Below are 16,750 nucleotides of genomic sequence, written 5' to 3'. Positions count from 1 at the left end.
TTAATTTTTTAAACAAATTTATTAAGTATGTTTAAGATAACAGATTTAAGTCAGTCTTACTCAAATCATTTAGTTTACTTCAAAATACGGTAAATGGACTGAACTTACATAGCGCTTTTCCCGTCATTTTGACCACTCAAAGTGCTTTACACTACAATCACATTCACCCATTTGCACTCACATTTATACACAGATACGCAGATCAGTAGGCAATTCGGGGTTTCAGTTGACTTTCTGTAGAATTAAGTCGAAGAGATTTTAAATGTTTATTAGAACAAAATAAATGATTTGAGTAAGAGTGACTTAAATTTGTCATGTTAACCCCCCTTATGAATTAAGTTATAAAATCTTAGCAAATTGAGTTGGAAGGACTTAGTGAATTGAGTTGGATGATCATAATAAATTGAGTTGGTCAGACGTGGGATACGAAACTGGCATTGAACTCAACTGTTTCAAGTAAAGTCAAAGTGAAAAGTTCCTTCAGGTTCAAGATTTGTAAGTTTTGAGTTAAATGAACACAAAAAAACCAAGTTGTCATAGCAAAAGCAAAAGAATTAAGTGAAATTAAAGTCCATAAGATGAACTGCAGCCCAAATACAGTTTTTAGAGTGTAGCCAATCTCAACTACAGTTTTATTTATTTTAATTTATTTCAAACTGTTTAAAAAACAGAGAGAGAGAGAGAGAAAACAAGTAGCCAGTAGGACAAGAGAAAATATGTGCATACAAAACCAAGAACAAAATAATTAGCTCACCGCTACTTTTCTCTTTGAAAAAAAAAAGTTTACATTTGATGCGTTTTAAAGGCACTGGTTGCTATAACAATGCACACATGAGCATTTTCATATGACTGTCTCAATGTGTTTGCACCGTACGAAATGAATTGTCTATATTGCAATGTTCGGATACATTAAAAATGTTTCAGCTGTTATTTTTAAATCTTCTTTTCTATAAAAATGCTACAACTAACAGTGTTTAAGAAATGTGAGGTCACTGTGAATTTAGCTGCTACACCAGATGTTTGCATACATTGTTAGATGAAAAAGTTAAATGAAAATAAACCTCTGGGTGTATGTTAGCACATCTTTCTTGTTTATCAAACGTCGGGAAAATTAAAAGAAATTTGCCTGTATTGCAGAAACAAATTGTGGGTATCAACAGATCCGGCTCATTTTGTAAATGGATTTCCAGAAGCCTGCAGCTCATCCGTTCTTTAAGCATATGCGAGTGTGTGGAGAGGAGACATTTTCTGTATTTTGAAGCTGTGCCAATGTTTTTGAGCGAAATGCGAGGATCGAATCCAGAACGAAAACATAAGACAAGTCCTGTATCGATGTGGGGCTGAAATACCAACTCAGGTTGTCATTTAAAAAGCAACTCAGCAAATGCTTCCAGATGTACAATGTAACTTCAGACAACGACTAAGTTTTGGAGTGGCCATCAAAAGCCCTGAGCTAAGTGTCATGGTGAGAATTTAAACTCAGAAATGCATGAATACATTTCTGAGTTTAAAATATGTAATAAAAATGCCAACAAAACCACTGTTAGTCAGGCATTTAACGTGTAGAAACTATGTTGTTAATTATAATTAAATTAGTTATATATAACTGATTTAAAACAGGATCAGCTATAAGATTGGTCTGAATTAGAAAACCACACTGAATTAGTTACTATGTGATGATTTCAGTGTTAAATATTTAAAAAAACTGATGATTGATCTCAGTCAGTGATCATAACTATAAATGGGAAACATGCACATCATCCCACTGACTACTTTTTCAACAAACTTCCTTTGCTCATTGTCATGTTTTAAACAATGATCTGACGTTTTAAGCCCAAATGATTGCGCTGCACCCCTGAAAAATAGGACCCTGGGACCACATGCTTTCCCTTTCATCAGTGGTTGGTCAGTGAAAACGTGTGTGGACCCTTTTTTTCTTCTTTTACAACCAGAAGAGGTGGGAGTTGGGCAAAGTTCAGGAGGCGTAAGCGAATCAAAGCTTTTCACCGCAGTGGTTGAGGCTCTCTTAACCCTCAGGACTGAGTCTGCAACCCGGAGCACAATGATTGCATACATCCTATTTGCCGTTTTGGCAATTTTGCCAATTTTGCCATTGTTCATCTATTTGCGAAATCCCTATGTTCTGGGGGATCTAAGATACACGGTCACTGTAATTCGCATCGGCATCCGAATGAGCAAAATGAAGAAGAACTTTTCCAGCCTGCTGGACTGCTTCTTGGATAGAGTGGAGAAGCATCCAGAAAAGACCTTTCTGATCTATGAGGAGAGCTCCTACACGTACAGCCAGGCCGACAGGGAGAGCAACAAAGTAGCCAGAGCTCTGTCGATGCACGCCCAGCTGAAGGAGGGGGACACAGTCGCTGTGTTTCTGGGCAACGAGCCCCACTTTGTGTGGCTCTGGCTGGGTTTGGCCAAGCTGGGCTGCGTGGCGGCGCTCCTCAACTCCAACATCAGGTCCAAGTCTCTGGTCCACTGCTTCTCCTGCTGCGAAGCCAAGGTCCTCATCGCCGGTGCTGGTAAGCTGGAGCCACTTTTCAGAGGGGGTCCATTTGTAGAATTTTTTCAGGTTTTTTTTTTTTTTGTTTGTTTTTTTTTCTGTATCCCATCTTTCCGAGACCGTTTTTTTTACTGTCACGTGACTTGCTGAGAAATGAATGATTTTGTCCAATGAGCTTTTTTTGTTCCTGTTTTTGAATGTCTATTGAAGCCAGTGCTAATGTTATAACTCATTTGTGTTTATTTTGAGACAAACAGAACATGAACTAATCATTGGGTAGATGAAATTAGTTAGACTATGGTTCTCAAACTGTGGTTCGAGTTCCTCATGTGGTACGTGCTTCCTGTTGAGCTGGATCTCAGGTCTGGGAATAACATTAAGCCCAACCTAATCTTGCTCCAGTTTGATGCTGGAAAAACGGTGGGCTTTGATAAGCTAACAACAGTGTATTTCTCTGAATTTTGACCTTTCAATCACTAACATAATGTTCACTAAAGGATCTTGTAGAATATGTGTGATTTGCGACACGAATAATTAGAAAACAAGATAAGCCATTTTTTTTTATCTTTATTTGAGCATTGAATTATATTCAAGGTGGCCATGTTGGATTTTCAAGTCTCCACTTGAAATTTTGACTTCTGACTTGTCATACAAGCCTGTACATTTAAATTGTCAGGAAAACAATGGAATACAGAGTTTGACTGCATTGTTCAATCAAATATGCAATGGCAATAAACATGATTTTTTTTTCTTCGTAGCAACACAGCAAAACAGTCCAGTCTGACTTTTAAAATATGCACTTAATTTATTTTTGGTGGTTCTTGCAACAAAAAATTTGTTTTCAAAAGGTGTGACTTTCATCACAGAAACCAAAAGCCAGAACAGAATTTAATTATTTTTATATTTCTACTGCTATATACAGATTCACGGGCTGCAGAAAAGGGAATTAAGGTTAATTTCACCCTCTTTTTGTTTTTTCAGAAATAGAAAAATGAACCCATCATATCCAAACTGACCACTTTATTCTGTTTGAAAACCAGCTTAGCAGTGAACTGTTAGCAATGCAAGCGGATAAAGATAGACATTTTACAGCACCATGTGTGAAAAGTGCTATAAAATAGCTTACAGTGTCATGCAGTTTCCTGTTTGCTCTCCCCTGCCCCGTTGTGTCACAGACAATAAATCAAACAGCTTTAGATTAAACTACACGTGCAATATTTGGATTTATTTGTAACTTCCTTGAGAACTACCGTTCATATTTGCACAGACCTCTAATGCCACTTTTCTTCTCGCTTTCTCTCAGACTTGCAAGGAGCCGTAGAAGAGGTTTTGCCAGCTCTGAGAGAGCAGGGCATACGCGTGTTTATCCTCAGCGACCGCAGTGATGTTGAAGGCATTGAAAGCCTCTCCGATAAGATCGAGTGGACCTGTGACGAGCCTCTGTCGCCAGAGCTGAGGGCAAACGTCAGCCTCAAAACTCCCGCTGTCTACATCTACACATCAGGGACCACGGGTAATCAGCCGTCCTGGTCTGACCTTGACCTGTTCCTTCCGTAGTGTTTCTTGGTGGCTGTGGCCTTGAACTGCACCCAAAAGGCTTTTAATAGCAATGTTATCTTTTAGGACTTCCCAAGGCAGCTGTAGTTAACCACGAGAGGGTATGGATGTCAGCTTTTCTCCTGGCTATAATTGGTGTGCACTCCGGCGATGTTCTCTATTTGTACCTGCCCCTCTATCACTCCTCTGGATTTCTGATGGGACTCTGCGGAGCCATAGAGCGAGGTAATCCATGAGAGACTTCAATCAGACATGTCGCCTACGACTATGAAAGAAAGAGTCGATGAGTGAACCATGAGTAGCTAGAGCGATGGTGAGTGTTAGGAGAAATGTGGAGAAGAACCTAAAAGAAAGTGAATGAACTCAATATCTTAAAAATGTGACGATGTCCAGTAGCTATTTAGTCATTGTCTGTCTGCTGCTTTGTGTCAATAATGATATCAAGATTATGTAAGGTTAAACCTCAAGTAACAGGTAATCTGGTTCTGGTTTCCAGTGTTTGTGTCTGAAAGACTCAAAGCTCAGTTTACAAACCTGTAAACACTACTGAGCCCTCAGCTAGCCTCGTGTCTCGTTTTCTGCTGTTATCTGTGCGTCTTCCTTTTTCAGGCATCACTGTGGTTTTGAGACAAAAATTCTCGGCTTCCAACTTCTGGAACGACTGCAGAAAGCACAATGTGACCGTCATTCAGTACATTGGAGAGATCATGCGTTACCTGTGCAACACACCCAAGGTGAACATTAGTTTGAAATCACACGATCCCAAAAGACCTTTATTAACCCTGCTGAATTTAGAGCACATTTTGATCAAGCAGCAGACCTAACCTTCCTTAAAAAGTTTAGTCATTGCTTAAATATCCAAGAACTTGGAGCACATCAAAATGTGCTCTAAATTCAGCAGGGTTAACAATCCAAGAACTTGGATAATTTAATAACCTCCTCAACAGTGGAGAAGAATGACTCTCTTTTAACAGGAAGAAACCTCCAGCTAACCAGACAAACATCACGGCTGTTCTGCACAGAATAACATTAAAGATATTTGCCATTTCTCAGATTTCTTCTACCTGAGAAATGGCAAAAAAAAAAAGGCTTTTTGTTCAATTTAAAGGCTTCAGTCAATCATGTGAATTTGAATGCTAGATAAAGAAAAGGTTATTTCTCTTAAATATAATGACGATGTGATTAACCCCCTTTTTAGGAAGCTGATTTCACTTCTTTTAGCCATCTACAGGTCTGATTATTGTAAGACTCATTAAATAAAATAAAAAAATTAAAAACACCGAACCTGTCTGACATGAAGGAGGCTAAAAACGTTCAGAAAGCAACACAGTTTGGAAGGCAATACAGACGAGAAGCAAAGCTGAGTCACAAGCAGCTGTTATGCTTCATACTTTAGTATTAGATTATTAGTTACTTTTTCACTGGATGGTTTGGACGTTTCTTTTTTCCTTAATAAATGAGATCATAATTTCAAAACCTCTATCTATCTAGTCAGCTATCTCTCTAGCTAGCTAGAGTGTTTGTGTGAAATTAAGATTTGTTTGATAACCTGAAAACATTTAAATTACATTTAAAAACCTATAGAAATATGAAAGGAGCTGGCCTACACATACAGGAGCTCTGTGTTAAGAGTGCCGTGTGGTTGAGGTCCCAGTGGGAAAGGCTTGTGTACACTGATATATTGGGAGGGATGTGAAAAGCAGGGAGAGTTTATGACTGTAGCAGCCTGGTGTGAGAAGCTTGTCCTCAGCCTGGTGGAGCCAGTCTGTGGGTACATTTGTGACTGAGATCAGGAGGCCAGACAGAGGCAGGTTGTGTTGTTTATGAGGTCGGCTGCTTTCCTGTTGATTTCACTCTCTGTATTCTCTGTACAACACAGGGTCTTTCTTTTCCTTCCAGTGTAGCAGTGCAGCTAGACAGGATGGATTCAATAGGGACGTCGAATCAGTGCTGATAATTTCTTTGCCTTTGGGCCATTAGTTGTTGCTATGTGAAAGTTTTGCTTTTTATGTTTAATTATTATAATGTTTCTTTTTCTTAATGTTTTTCCCGGACATTTTACACGTTCGAAATAAAGATTTGCTTTCATTTTATTTAATATATGTTACAATCAATCAATCAATCAATCAATCAATCAATCAATCAATCAATCAATCAATCAATCAATCAATCCTATTTATTCAGACACAATTATGGTCCATAAAAAAAAACAAGAAACAGACAGAACTACAACAAGAACAATAAAAATAAAATAGTCATCCACTGCCATGTAAACTCAGTGATTCCTGAGTTTTGAACAGGATTGGTCAAAGTGTGAATGATGCTGTTCATCACGGAGTCTGTTAACCTACACATACATCTGTACATAATGTTCTGAAGCACTGCAGCACAAGTTGGTACTGCACTGACATTTACTAACATCTGACTGGCACTACTCCATCGCGGCACCCCGAGCAGCATCCTCAGGCCGTCATCGTAAGCGACCTGAAATTTATGCATACTGCTTTTTCTTTATGCATAAAGATTGAAGAGCCAGATTGGAGAAACACAAACGTCTTTTTAAAATTCCAGGAAAAAAGCACAAATAAGCTATTTAAACTGGGCAGCACTAAATAGCTAAGTAGCAAATATGCATTAGTGACTTTTGAACCAAATCGCACGTGCCAAAAGTGTAAGAACAAAATAAAATCCCCATTTTTTCTCTATTCAAAAAATGTATTCGACTTCTGTTCAGCCCAGTTCATCTAAATTACCTTAATTGAATTACTTTAATTACTTTAAAAACAGCTATTAAAATTCCAGATGCTGTGTTTACTATGCTGCATTCTTGTTCACATGCTGTCCGATTTCTCATTTTTATTTGTCCAACTATATGGCGATACATTTTAAAAGCCACTAAAATGACGTTACCTAACTCTGCTCTTGCATCATTGTGCAACATTGCTCATAAAGATGCTTTATTTGTGTCTGACCTCTCCTTCACCCTCCCCTCAGAAAGACAATGAGAAGGATCATAAAGTGAGACTGGCTCTGGGGAATGGGATAAGGCCGGACACCTGGGTTGACTTCCTGCAGCGGTTTGGGAACGTTCGCATCTGCGAATGCTATGGAGCGACAGAATCCAATATTGGATTTATCAACGACGTGGGAAAAGTTGGAGCCGTCGGCAGAGAGCATTTACTCTACAAGGTGAGAATCGTAATTAGCATAATATGTGTACGTGTATATTGTTTGTGCTTGTCAAATTTTTATCTGTACAGGATATTCAAATTGCTCTCAAATGATTTCTTATTTTTCGTTTATCGTAATCTCCCAGATGTCATGTCCATACGCCCTCATAAGGTATGACACAGAAAAAGAGGAGCCAGTCAGAAACTCCAGAGGATTTTGCATTGAAGTCCCTAAAGGTGAGTTCGTTCAGATGCAAATCTAACATCCTTCCTTGTTTTTTTTTCAAAACTTACCGTGGTTTTTGCTTCTCTAACGTAAAGGCGAAACCGGTCTGCTGGTGGGGAAGATAGGACAGAAAACCCCTTTCTATGGCTACGCCAAGAACAAACAGCAGACGGAGAAGAAGAAGCTGCGAGACGTCTTCGTGCAGGGAGACCTCTACTTTAACAGCGGCGACCTGTTAAGGATAGACGAGGAGGGATTTGTTTACTTTCAGGACCGCATTGGAGACACTTTCAGGTCAGTGGCTGGGACAAAATGGAAAAATCTATACAGATGGACACTTGGAGAAGACTATGAGCCTATGAAGGCAGAAGGAAAGTTGGTTTACCACCAATAAGTAGTTGCCCTTTTTGGTTAAATCATATTTCAAGCTCTTGTAACACTGATTGTATCATAATTTCAGTCAGAACATATAGATGTATATTTCTAATGATCTCGATACAGAGATAATCTGCATCCTAGGCTGGCCTATTGATTATACTTATAGTAGACAGACTGAAAATGCTATAATGGACACATAAGATCATCATTCGTCATTATTTTTCCAGATCTGAAGATCATTAAGGAACAAAAAAGCTCCAATGTAAAAGTGGTATCAGCTGGTATAAATGTTTGCAAGCTAGTTTTCCCTTAAAATACAACAATGTTCTGAGATCTGAGTTGTCTCAGGTAGAATATATCAATGTTGGAACTGGAAGTGTTTTCAGTAATCTATGTGAGACATTAACTGTTGAGAAACTTAAATATTTGACTTTTTGCTTTATTGATGTCTCTCTAGGTGTAATAGTTTTCACAATATTGGATTTTTTTTATTTTATTATTATTATTCTACCAACCTGCAGCTAACCTCTCCATGTGCTCCGGCTGTGTTTTTGTCTTGTGCAGGTGGAAAGGAGAAAACGTGGCGACCACTGAGGTGACTGATCATTTACTGACCGTGGATTTCATTGAGGAGGCTAATGTTTACGGTGTGAAGGTTCCAGGTAACTTTTACGTCATTACTACCCGTTTCACAACTTTGTAAATAGAAATATAGATTTCTACTTTTAACTGGGCAAGAATGTATATTTTTCCTTTCTCATTGTAGCACATCAAGTAGAAAGTAATGATAAAAACTGAATATGACTTCTGAGGAGAACCTTTTCTACCATTGTTGGAAAAGTTAAAGACTTGTGATTTAATAAAGTTGTCTTTTAACATTGACTGGGACTGATTAGGGCACGAAGGAAGGATTGGAATGGCGGCTCTGAAGCTGAAAGAAAACACAGACTTTGATGGCGCAGCCGTGTATGAGCATGTCAAAAACTTCCTGCCCAGCTATGCCAGGCCACGTTTCTTACGGATCCAGGTGACCCGATGTAGAAAGAAAGATGCAAAATGTTGGTAAAATCAACACAAAAATTCTCATAGTGACAAGAAATTGTTCCTGGGACAGGATGCTGTAGCGGTGACTGGGACGTACAAGCAGCTGAAGGCGAAACTGGCTGAGGAGGGTTTCGACCCCACCGTCATCCAAGACCCTTTGTTTTTCCTGGAGAACGGTAAAGGCTACGTACCCATGACTCAGGAGATTCTTGCCGCCATCACCAAGGGAACGCTCAAGCTCTGAACGAGTCGAGCGATGCATCTGATTTTAAACGTTTTAGGCAATGATAGGCTGCAAAGTGATGCAAAATGACCAATATGCATTCAGCATGTTTACAAAGGGTGAGAGGGAAAATATGTCATTTAGGAATATTTAATAGATTATTGTTGTTTTTGTTTACATATGTATAATTCAAGTGTAAATAAAACAAATTTTAAATAAATCCAGTTCATATTTCATTTATAATATTGTATTATTTATTTCACCAATTTACAACGAATATCTGGAGGCAATTTGCAAAACAAGGGATTCAAACAAACTTCCAGCAGAGCATCCATTTTCAGCAACTGAGTGTTGAGAGGACAGGAGGGAGACACCGAAGCCCTGAGCCTGGAGTTTATTTACATATGGGAAAATGAAGCAAGAAAAAAAAAAAAACACACACACACACACACACATAGCAGTTCCTCCCTAAATGATTCTGTTCAGGAAAGGCTGGACACAAAATCACCTAGCCAGGAGAACTTTTTGTGTTAAAGAAAAAAGTAAAAGGTACATTCAGTTTTTAGCAGCAATCATCCATCAACAACTTAGTCAAAAAAAATAAATAAATAGATAAATTTCCACACAACTAAACAGAACTGTAAAACCAGGGTTACCTTCTACAGTAATAAAAATTAGAGTATCTATATTTAGTTGTTGGTAGCAATAGCTTTGTCAGTAAAAAACAGACTAGACACAAAAAACTGAACTAGAAATACTTTCTTTGATGCAGTAAAAGTAAAAGTATAGAAGGTACATGTCAGCTTTCTGGCTCAGTTAAAAATAAATAAAAGGTTGATAGCAGTGGCATTGATCCAGGAGTCCTTTCTATGATAATGAAACACAAAGCGTTATGGTATATAGTTAATGGCATTTGAAGTTTGAACTGTGACTCAATTCAGACAACTCAAACAACCAAACAAAAAAATAACTGGCTAAACTCAGATAACCTAAGTCTGAAGTACTTTGTATTGTATAAAGAAATAAACAAAGTACTCTCTATAATAACTGAGAAACAAAAGAACATGTATGCTTGCAGTTAGTGCAGTAATAGCTCCATCTACGACTCGGTGAGGAAGAAAACCAGAGTGAAACACAGAAACGGTGAGCGGGGTGTACTTTTATTGGAAATAAAAACAAAGAAGACACAAAGTGTACAAAAAATGTATTTTTGTTGACATTATTGAAGGTTGCGAGCTGACTGAACTGCCGTTCGTTGATTTGAGAGTTATTGAGGTTCGGCACCATTGGCACTTTCCAGCGGAGAGGTAGGAGGCGAGTTTCCAGCAGGAGAAGAGAGCATGAGGTTCACCCTCCTGCAGCTGGAGGAGAGGGCTTTCTGACCGGCGTGCGCCACCTTCAGAGGGCAGTTTAGCGGGTGTCTGCTGCACTGGGCCCACTGGTTGCAGAAACTGGGAACACTGTAGAACTTTGTCAGCTTTTTCAGGACCTGTTTCCCCGGAAGACTCGAAGGCATCTCGGCGATCGTCGACATAGGGCCGGATTCTGTGGCTGACGGTACGGGGAGGCCGTGCGCTCCGTCCTGCAGACCAGGTGTCGTTTCACAGTCAAAGCTAAACAGCGCCCAGTAGGGCAGGGGCTCGCTGCTGCAGCTGAGGGAGCGCATCGGCCTCCTGGGTCGATTCCAAGCTTTGTCGATCCACAGATCTATCTGAGCCTTCTCCAGCTGGGTGACCACGTCTTCCTTTTCGTCAGCCATGGCGTCCAGGTGGGGATCTGGATTCCCTTCTTTCCCTGGCGCCTTTTGCACGCCGGATCTCAGCTGGCCAGCTTTGTTGAAGCTGAGCTTCTCAGTGAGCAGAGTGTCAGCAGTTTTAGAAATAAAGGCCCAGTCCTTGAGGATGTCTTCCGCCGTGGTGAACTGTGACGTCACCGTGAACCGAATGATGCGTTTCGTGTGGATTTCTGCTGGGATGAGGTACATGGTGCCAGAACGGGTCAGTCTCCTCAGCAGCTCCTGGGTCAAAGCGTTTCCTCCCTGGAATAAAAAAATATTTAAAAAAAATAAATACCAGCATGTATAAAAATAGTTGAAGAGCTAAATCTGTTTCAAACCTATCTTGTTAAGCATCATTGCTTGTCCCTTTGACCAAGGTGTGATGAGGACATTCATGCAATTTGGCAGTAATTGATCAAAGGGCATGTTGCCTCATACAAAAGATAAAGCTTTTCTTAGCACATCTTTATTGTTTAATGTCATGTTTGCGTACTTTCAGACAGAAAACCACCAAGCCGAGATGTCTCTCAGCAGGAACCTCAAAATTTGGGTCACTCCTTATGTGAGACTCCAAGAGTTTCGCCATCTCAATCCCCTAAAACAGAAAAAAATAATAATATGTTCCTGAACCTCCACTAAGTGGATAGTTTCACATTTATTTTGTTCAATATAAGATATTTGTTCTGTGATTGTTCACAACGGAAGAGCATAAAGCCACTTGCATGTCTGACATGAGCCTGGAGGTTTTTCAGCCCAAAGGAGCGCATGACGAACCAGAGCTTCAGAGATCGGAAACGCCGGCTGAGGGGAATTTGCCAGTGCTGGACGTCAGGAGGAAAAGAAGTGTTACTGGGCGACGAAGCTACTGAAGGTTTGACTTTGTGAAAAACACGATGATTCTGGTACCATAAAGTCTGTGGCTCCCCGCGAGTTTTCATGTCTGAGGTAGACGGGATCCACACTGAAGGTCTGCTGGAGTTTATGTTTGTCCTTTACCCTAAAAAACAACAACAACAACAACAACAACAACAAAAAACGCAATTGAGTCCATCATCTTCACTCAAAACATCTGATTGATTCCCCCCCCTCTCACCCGGCCCCCTTTGAAATGTAAAATGTTAATTTGATTCAGAGGGTGAGACAATGTGTTCTGACTCACCAGAAAGCTGTGCAGTCAAAGTGAACCATCATCCACTTCGAAGGGTTGAAAACAAAAGACTGTGCGAAGTCGATGCCCTCCAGGGACCAGCGAAGCTCTGGACAGAAGTAGGCTGAGCCGGCATAGGCAGCATCAACATGAAGCCACAGTCCCTCTTCTTCACCTGTGTTCAAAAAAAAAAAAGCTATTATTTCCATCACTGCAAATGAAGCAGAAAACACAGATTTTGTCTCATCGATGACATATTTTGAAGTGAAGCTTGGAGACTCACAGATTGGTCCCAGTTCGGAGAGCTTGTCGAATGCACACACTCCTGTCGTTCCTAGAGTTGAACACAGCTGAACAGGAGGGAAACCAGATCACAGAGAGATGTGTCAGGAAATGCTAGTGCAATTAATCCACCTAATTATTAACATTAGATCCCTGTCTATTTGTGTCTCTTGTATTTTTTTAGAAATTTGCTTTTCTTAGTGACGGATGCTTCCAATGCCTCTCTAGGTTTTGATCTTTTATATTCTAAGAGGTGAAATGTTCTATCCTCTTTTTTTTTCTTAGTGTTTTGGGCTAACGATCCAAAGCAGATCTTGCTTTTGACATGCCTGATCAAACATACATGAAGCTAACTAATTCGTGTTATTTATTTGCTGCGTCGTGGTTTCACACTTTAAAGAAACCATAGACATTAAAGAAGATATATGAGAAACTTATTAATACAAGCAATGAATTCTTTGCTAAAAACTCTGCCAAAATTAACATTTTCTGACTTTTCTTCACTCCATGTGATTGTGCTCAATACGGAATAATTAACAGGCTTTAAATTGTTTTAAATAACTACAAAGTGTACACTGTGACTCACTACTTTAAAGAGCTCAAAATGCTCTAAATATGTCAAAAACATAAAACACCAGTGACTTTTCCTCATCAAAACATCAACAAAACGTTTAAACTATACCATAAAGGGAACGAGGCCCCTTCTCCTGTCCTCCTGAATGGCTTGCTTCAGAGTTTCTCCTCTCAGTGACAGTTTCTCGTCTGGGGGAAGAAACCTGATCTTCACCAGAGCGATCAGACCTGCCTTCTCGACCGACGAATGGGCCTGCAAGGGCAGCCACAAAACAAGTCCTGGTTTGTCTCAACGGATCAATGGCGGGGCAGTCGCTGACAGAGAGGAGGCAACGTGGACCTGGTCTGAAGCGTAGGCCACCAGCGTTGAGTTGAGAACCGAGTCGTCCACTTCCTGGTCCAGCTCGGCCTTCAGCTGCAGGATTTTGTCCTTCCTGGCCGCCAGAAGAGCAACTAGCGTCCCCTCACTGACGGTGCTCTAAGAGTTGTTAGGCCGAAGGGGGACGGAGGGGAGAAATCGTGAGGTCCAGGCAAAAGCAGAGGATTCAAAATGGAAAATGCAGTTTGCAAACCTGCAGCAGACCTCCACCCATGCTGTCAGGATGATGATGCAGGAAGAAAAAGGGAAGCCCCAGCGCTTTGCACAACCAGTCCATCACATTCATTTCCAGCTCTGTGCAGGCTGGGCTGGAGGCCTGTGTTAAGTCAAGAATCAGAATTACGTTAAGACACACAGCCTCCACTTTTTGGGGGGTTGTGTGCCGTGCTGGGCTCTTACCCAGCTGAATCCCACACAATTGATGGCGTCGGCCAACATGTCCCCCAGCATGGAGGGCCATGAGGTCAGACTGGGGTAGTAGGCGTGCATGTGAGGGCTCTGCCAGTGAACCACCTGGACAAAAACAGAAGAAAACACTCAAGCTGCTGCATTAAGTGTAGAATCCTTTTTTTTTTTTTTAACATTTGTTGACATGACAGGCATTGACAGAAATTTCACCCCGGGCATGATGACTTTCTCAACGTCGTTGAAGATGTCCTCCCAGTCCTCCGGTTCGGTCGGCGCGGCTTCGGGAAGCAGCTCCCGCATGTAGCCGGGTTTCACGTCTGGGATGACTCTCCTCTCCCTGATCGAGCTCAGGTACTTTGTGATGTAGTCCACCAGCTCCTTACCTGCACAGTAACATACACTGAAATCACTCCGATGTCCCCAGTTGTTGTTTAATTTAATTAAATTTTTTTTTACAAATTTAAAGCTGACTTTGCATGTTTATCTGTCATGAAATGGAGTAAATGCAGTAAAAAGAGAGCCTGTAGTTACCTCTGCGGTTGTATTCCTCAACCTGCATTTTTGGAGAAGAGTCCTGTCTTTAACTGAGCAGAGCTGCAACTGGCTGCAGAGATGTGCTGTGCACTTGGCATCAGGGATCACAGGACTATATAGACGTCGTTGTGAGGAACACGCCCTGAGTAAGTGACGCGGCTGAACCATCGAGCAGATGCTTTTCATGTGTTATTCTAGTCATCTACCTTTATGCGCCTTTGGTCTGTGAGCGTTGAAGCATTCATGAGTCCTAGTTTGGAAATGTAAACTCAGACAAAATATTTGGTACATTACAATAACAGTATCTCTGCAATGAATTATAATTTTTTTTTTACGTGGAAAGCATTTGTCTTCATAAAAATGTTCTCCATTTTCATTTATTTTTCCCCCACCAAACAAGATTTATCCCCAAAGATCATTATCTTATGAAGAAAAAAAAAATTTAAAAAGGGAAAGAAAACTATCCAAATTAACCTGGCCCTGTGTGGAGATGTAACCTCTTGTTAACTTATATTAACTATTGTTGAGTACATGTTTTGAAAAGTTAGGTTTAATTGCATTAGGCATTACCAGATCTAATTTTATTCAGTAGAAAAGTAGGCAGCAAAATCTCAAAAAACATCACATTATCTCCAGATATTACTACACGCAGCAGTGGTTCATCTTTATTAAAAAACCCCCATAAGTTTTAAGTTGCTTAATTCACAGTGTTTCATCCTAACCTGCTTTAGATTCTTCCTCCAACTCCCAGGTTACCTTTGTTTTTCCTCAAACCTTTTTACCGTACCCTCCTGGATTTTGTCTCTTCATTCCCTGGTCATTCATTGTTACGCCCCCATACCCAGATAATGCTGAGACTCCATTGAATCCCAGTGAGAAGCGTTATTCATAAACGGAGAGAAGGGGAGACATTCCAGGACCATCAACAACCCATCCAGAAAATCACAAAGGATCCCAGACAAGATCTGGAGCTCATTTGAGGCCTCCCTTGCCCCAGTTAGGTCAGAGTTTGTAACGCAACAGGAGTATGGGCGTGTTAGGTTTCCAAGTTTTAAACCATAAAGCCCATAAATGCACTCCTCTAAAACATTTTGATGATTCCCAAAACTTTTACGAAAATATTCTCTGTACATTTGTCTGACACAAAACTGACAAAGCATTTTAGAAAATGCGATTCCGTCAGCTGTGAAGGTGTGACGGTCTGGGTGTGCTCTGGTGCTTCAGGACCTGGGGTGAATTTTACACCAAAACAGAAGAAAAGAAAATACAGTAGGACCCACGTTTTCACATCATCGCCTGAACGCAGCTCCAAAACATTGTTTGAGCATTTATAAGGACCGGCGAATATACAAACCAGACAAAAGTGAGATGCAGGTGACATTATGCAAAATAAATGAACAAAGAGCAAACAGTACAAAGATGACATGAGGCCAAAACCATCACATGTCGCAACTTATCGCTGGCTTTTAAACGGCATGACAAAAGCTGCAGCATCACCTGGACTGTTCACACACCGGGCCGTTTCCTGGGCTTTGTGCTCGACATGTGATACCACTTACATGATCTCACTAGTGTTTAATCAGGGAGCTCATTCAGTTTCAAGCAAACAGTACTTTGGAAAAAAAGACACTCAGGAAAATATTTGAGGCATTAACTCCTGCATCTTCATTCATCAGGACAGAAAGTGCTGGTCTGATAAACACACAATGTTATCAGGAACCTTTTTTATACAGAAGCTTTTTCTCTCTCTCATCTGAAAGCAATAGGATTTTTAGTTTTTTACATATTAAAATAATGATATATTTTTTCTTTAGCTTATCTCATTGACAGGACCATGTACTGTATTTTTAACTTGCCCCAACTTTTCATTTGCCCTATATTTAAATTTCTTATAGCTTTTTTGGTTCTATAAATGAATTGTCAATTTAACACACATGAACATGGATGAAGTCTGAGTTTGTCTCAAACTTCATTACAGAAATAATTATAAAAAAAACCCCCGTCTCTATAACAGAAATGTTTTTTTTATTTCATTGCCTAGTCGCTGCTTGCTCATAAATATTCAAACAACCGTTACGTGAAATCGAAAACAGTGCGACTATTGTGCCTTTACCCTTTTGTTGCTTCACGTCTGAGAGCCTGATGAAAGCAGGCTGAATTATAATTGCGCAATTGAGGACGGACTGCTACTTGGTGACATCAAAGACAAAGTGCTTTACGTTCTGTCCTACTTTGGTTGTTTTATTCAAATGAGCTGATAAGACCTGATTGACATCTGCCTTTATTACAAAGAAAAAGTCCATGATTCAGAAGACATGAAATATAATTATTTTCATTTTTAAGTCAACTTTAATGGCAATTAAGACAAAATATAAAAGAAAACAGGAACTGTTCATTATGTGAATGCAATGTAGTATTTAAATTTAAACAAAATACATTTACACAACACTGTAGGTGCTTAAGTCACATTGTAAGCCAAATTATCCTATACATGTACTTCAAGAAAAATATCCACCTGAAAATATTAATGTTAG

The 16,750-nt window shown here is 40.1% G+C and overlaps 2 protein-coding genes across 3 annotated transcripts; one reads left to right on the top strand and one right to left on the bottom strand.

Annotated features, from left to right (window-relative positions):
* Positions 1-1,938: 1,938 nt before the first annotated feature.
* On the top strand, positions 1,939-9,336 carry LOC106919694 (long-chain fatty acid transport protein 2-like). Its single transcript, XM_014990235.2, has 10 exons — positions 1,939-2,537; positions 3,822-4,031; positions 4,142-4,300; positions 4,685-4,809; positions 7,070-7,264; positions 7,392-7,482; positions 7,567-7,765; positions 8,414-8,511; positions 8,746-8,876; positions 8,964-9,336. The coding sequence occupies exons 1-10, from the start codon at positions 2,063-2,065 to the stop codon at positions 9,135-9,137; spliced, it is 1,857 nt and encodes a 618-aa protein (XP_014845721.2). The 5' UTR covers positions 1,939-2,062; the 3' UTR covers positions 9,138-9,336.
* A 919-nt stretch (positions 9,337-10,255) lies between these two features.
* hdc (histidine decarboxylase) lies at positions 10,256-14,885 on the bottom strand. Of its 2 annotated transcripts, XM_014990220.2 has the most exons (12): positions 14,214-14,884; positions 13,893-14,065; positions 13,674-13,787; positions 13,468-13,590; positions 13,236-13,373; positions 13,005-13,148; positions 12,324-12,390; positions 12,053-12,215; positions 11,800-11,890; positions 11,616-11,714; positions 11,387-11,488; positions 10,256-11,154 (listed from the first exon to the last, which is right to left on the bottom strand). In XM_014990220.2, the coding sequence occupies exons 1-12, from the start codon at positions 14,239-14,241 to the stop codon at positions 10,384-10,386; spliced, it is 2,013 nt and encodes a 670-aa protein (XP_014845706.2). In that variant the 5' UTR covers positions 14,242-14,884; the 3' UTR covers positions 10,256-10,383. The 2 variants fall into 2 exon arrangements, with proteins under 2 accessions (XP_014845706.2, XP_087860320.1); XM_088004194.1 differs by having other exon boundaries at positions 12,053-12,390; positions 14,214-14,885.
* Positions 14,886-16,750: the final 1,865 nt, after the last annotated feature.

The sequence above is a fragment of the Poecilia mexicana genome, unplaced genomic scaffold (assembly GCF_051168715.1).
Source record: "Poecilia mexicana isolate PSO_F unplaced genomic scaffold, ASM5116871v1 scaffold_3, whole genome shotgun sequence".
NCBI lineage: Eukaryota > Metazoa > Chordata > Actinopteri > Cyprinodontiformes > Poeciliidae > Poecilia > Poecilia mexicana.
Note: the sequence above shows the minus strand (reverse complement) of the source record. Positions and strands in the feature narration are given on the sequence as shown.

What these genes read in the sequence shown, in the direction of transcription:
- hdc (XM_088004194.1), bottom strand. Translation starts at nt 14,241, where the DNA reads ATGCAGGTTGAGGAATACAACCGCAGAG. An exon ending in TGGCCTACGCTTCAGACCAG is followed by an intron (nt 13,149 to 13,235) that starts GTCCACGTTGCC and finishes CTGCCCTTGCAG; the next exon opens with GCCCATTCGTCGGTCGAGAA. An exon ending in GGGGCCTCGTTCCCTTTATG is followed by an intron (nt 12,391 to 13,004) that starts GTATAGTTTAAA and finishes CCTCCTGTTCAG; the next exon opens with CTGTGTTCAACTCTAGGAAC.
- LOC106919694 (XM_014990235.2), top strand. Translation starts at nt 2,063, where the DNA reads ATGATTGCATACATCCTATTTGCCGTTTTGGCAATTTTGCCAATTTTG. An exon ending in ACCTGTGCAACACACCCAAG is followed by an intron (nt 4,810 to 7,069) that starts GTGAACATTAGT and finishes CCCTCCCCTCAG; the next exon opens with AAAGACAATGAGAAGGATCA. An exon ending in CGCATTGGAGACACTTTCAG is followed by an intron (nt 7,766 to 8,413) that starts GTCAGTGGCTGG and finishes TGTCTTGTGCAG; the next exon opens with GTGGAAAGGAGAAAACGTGG.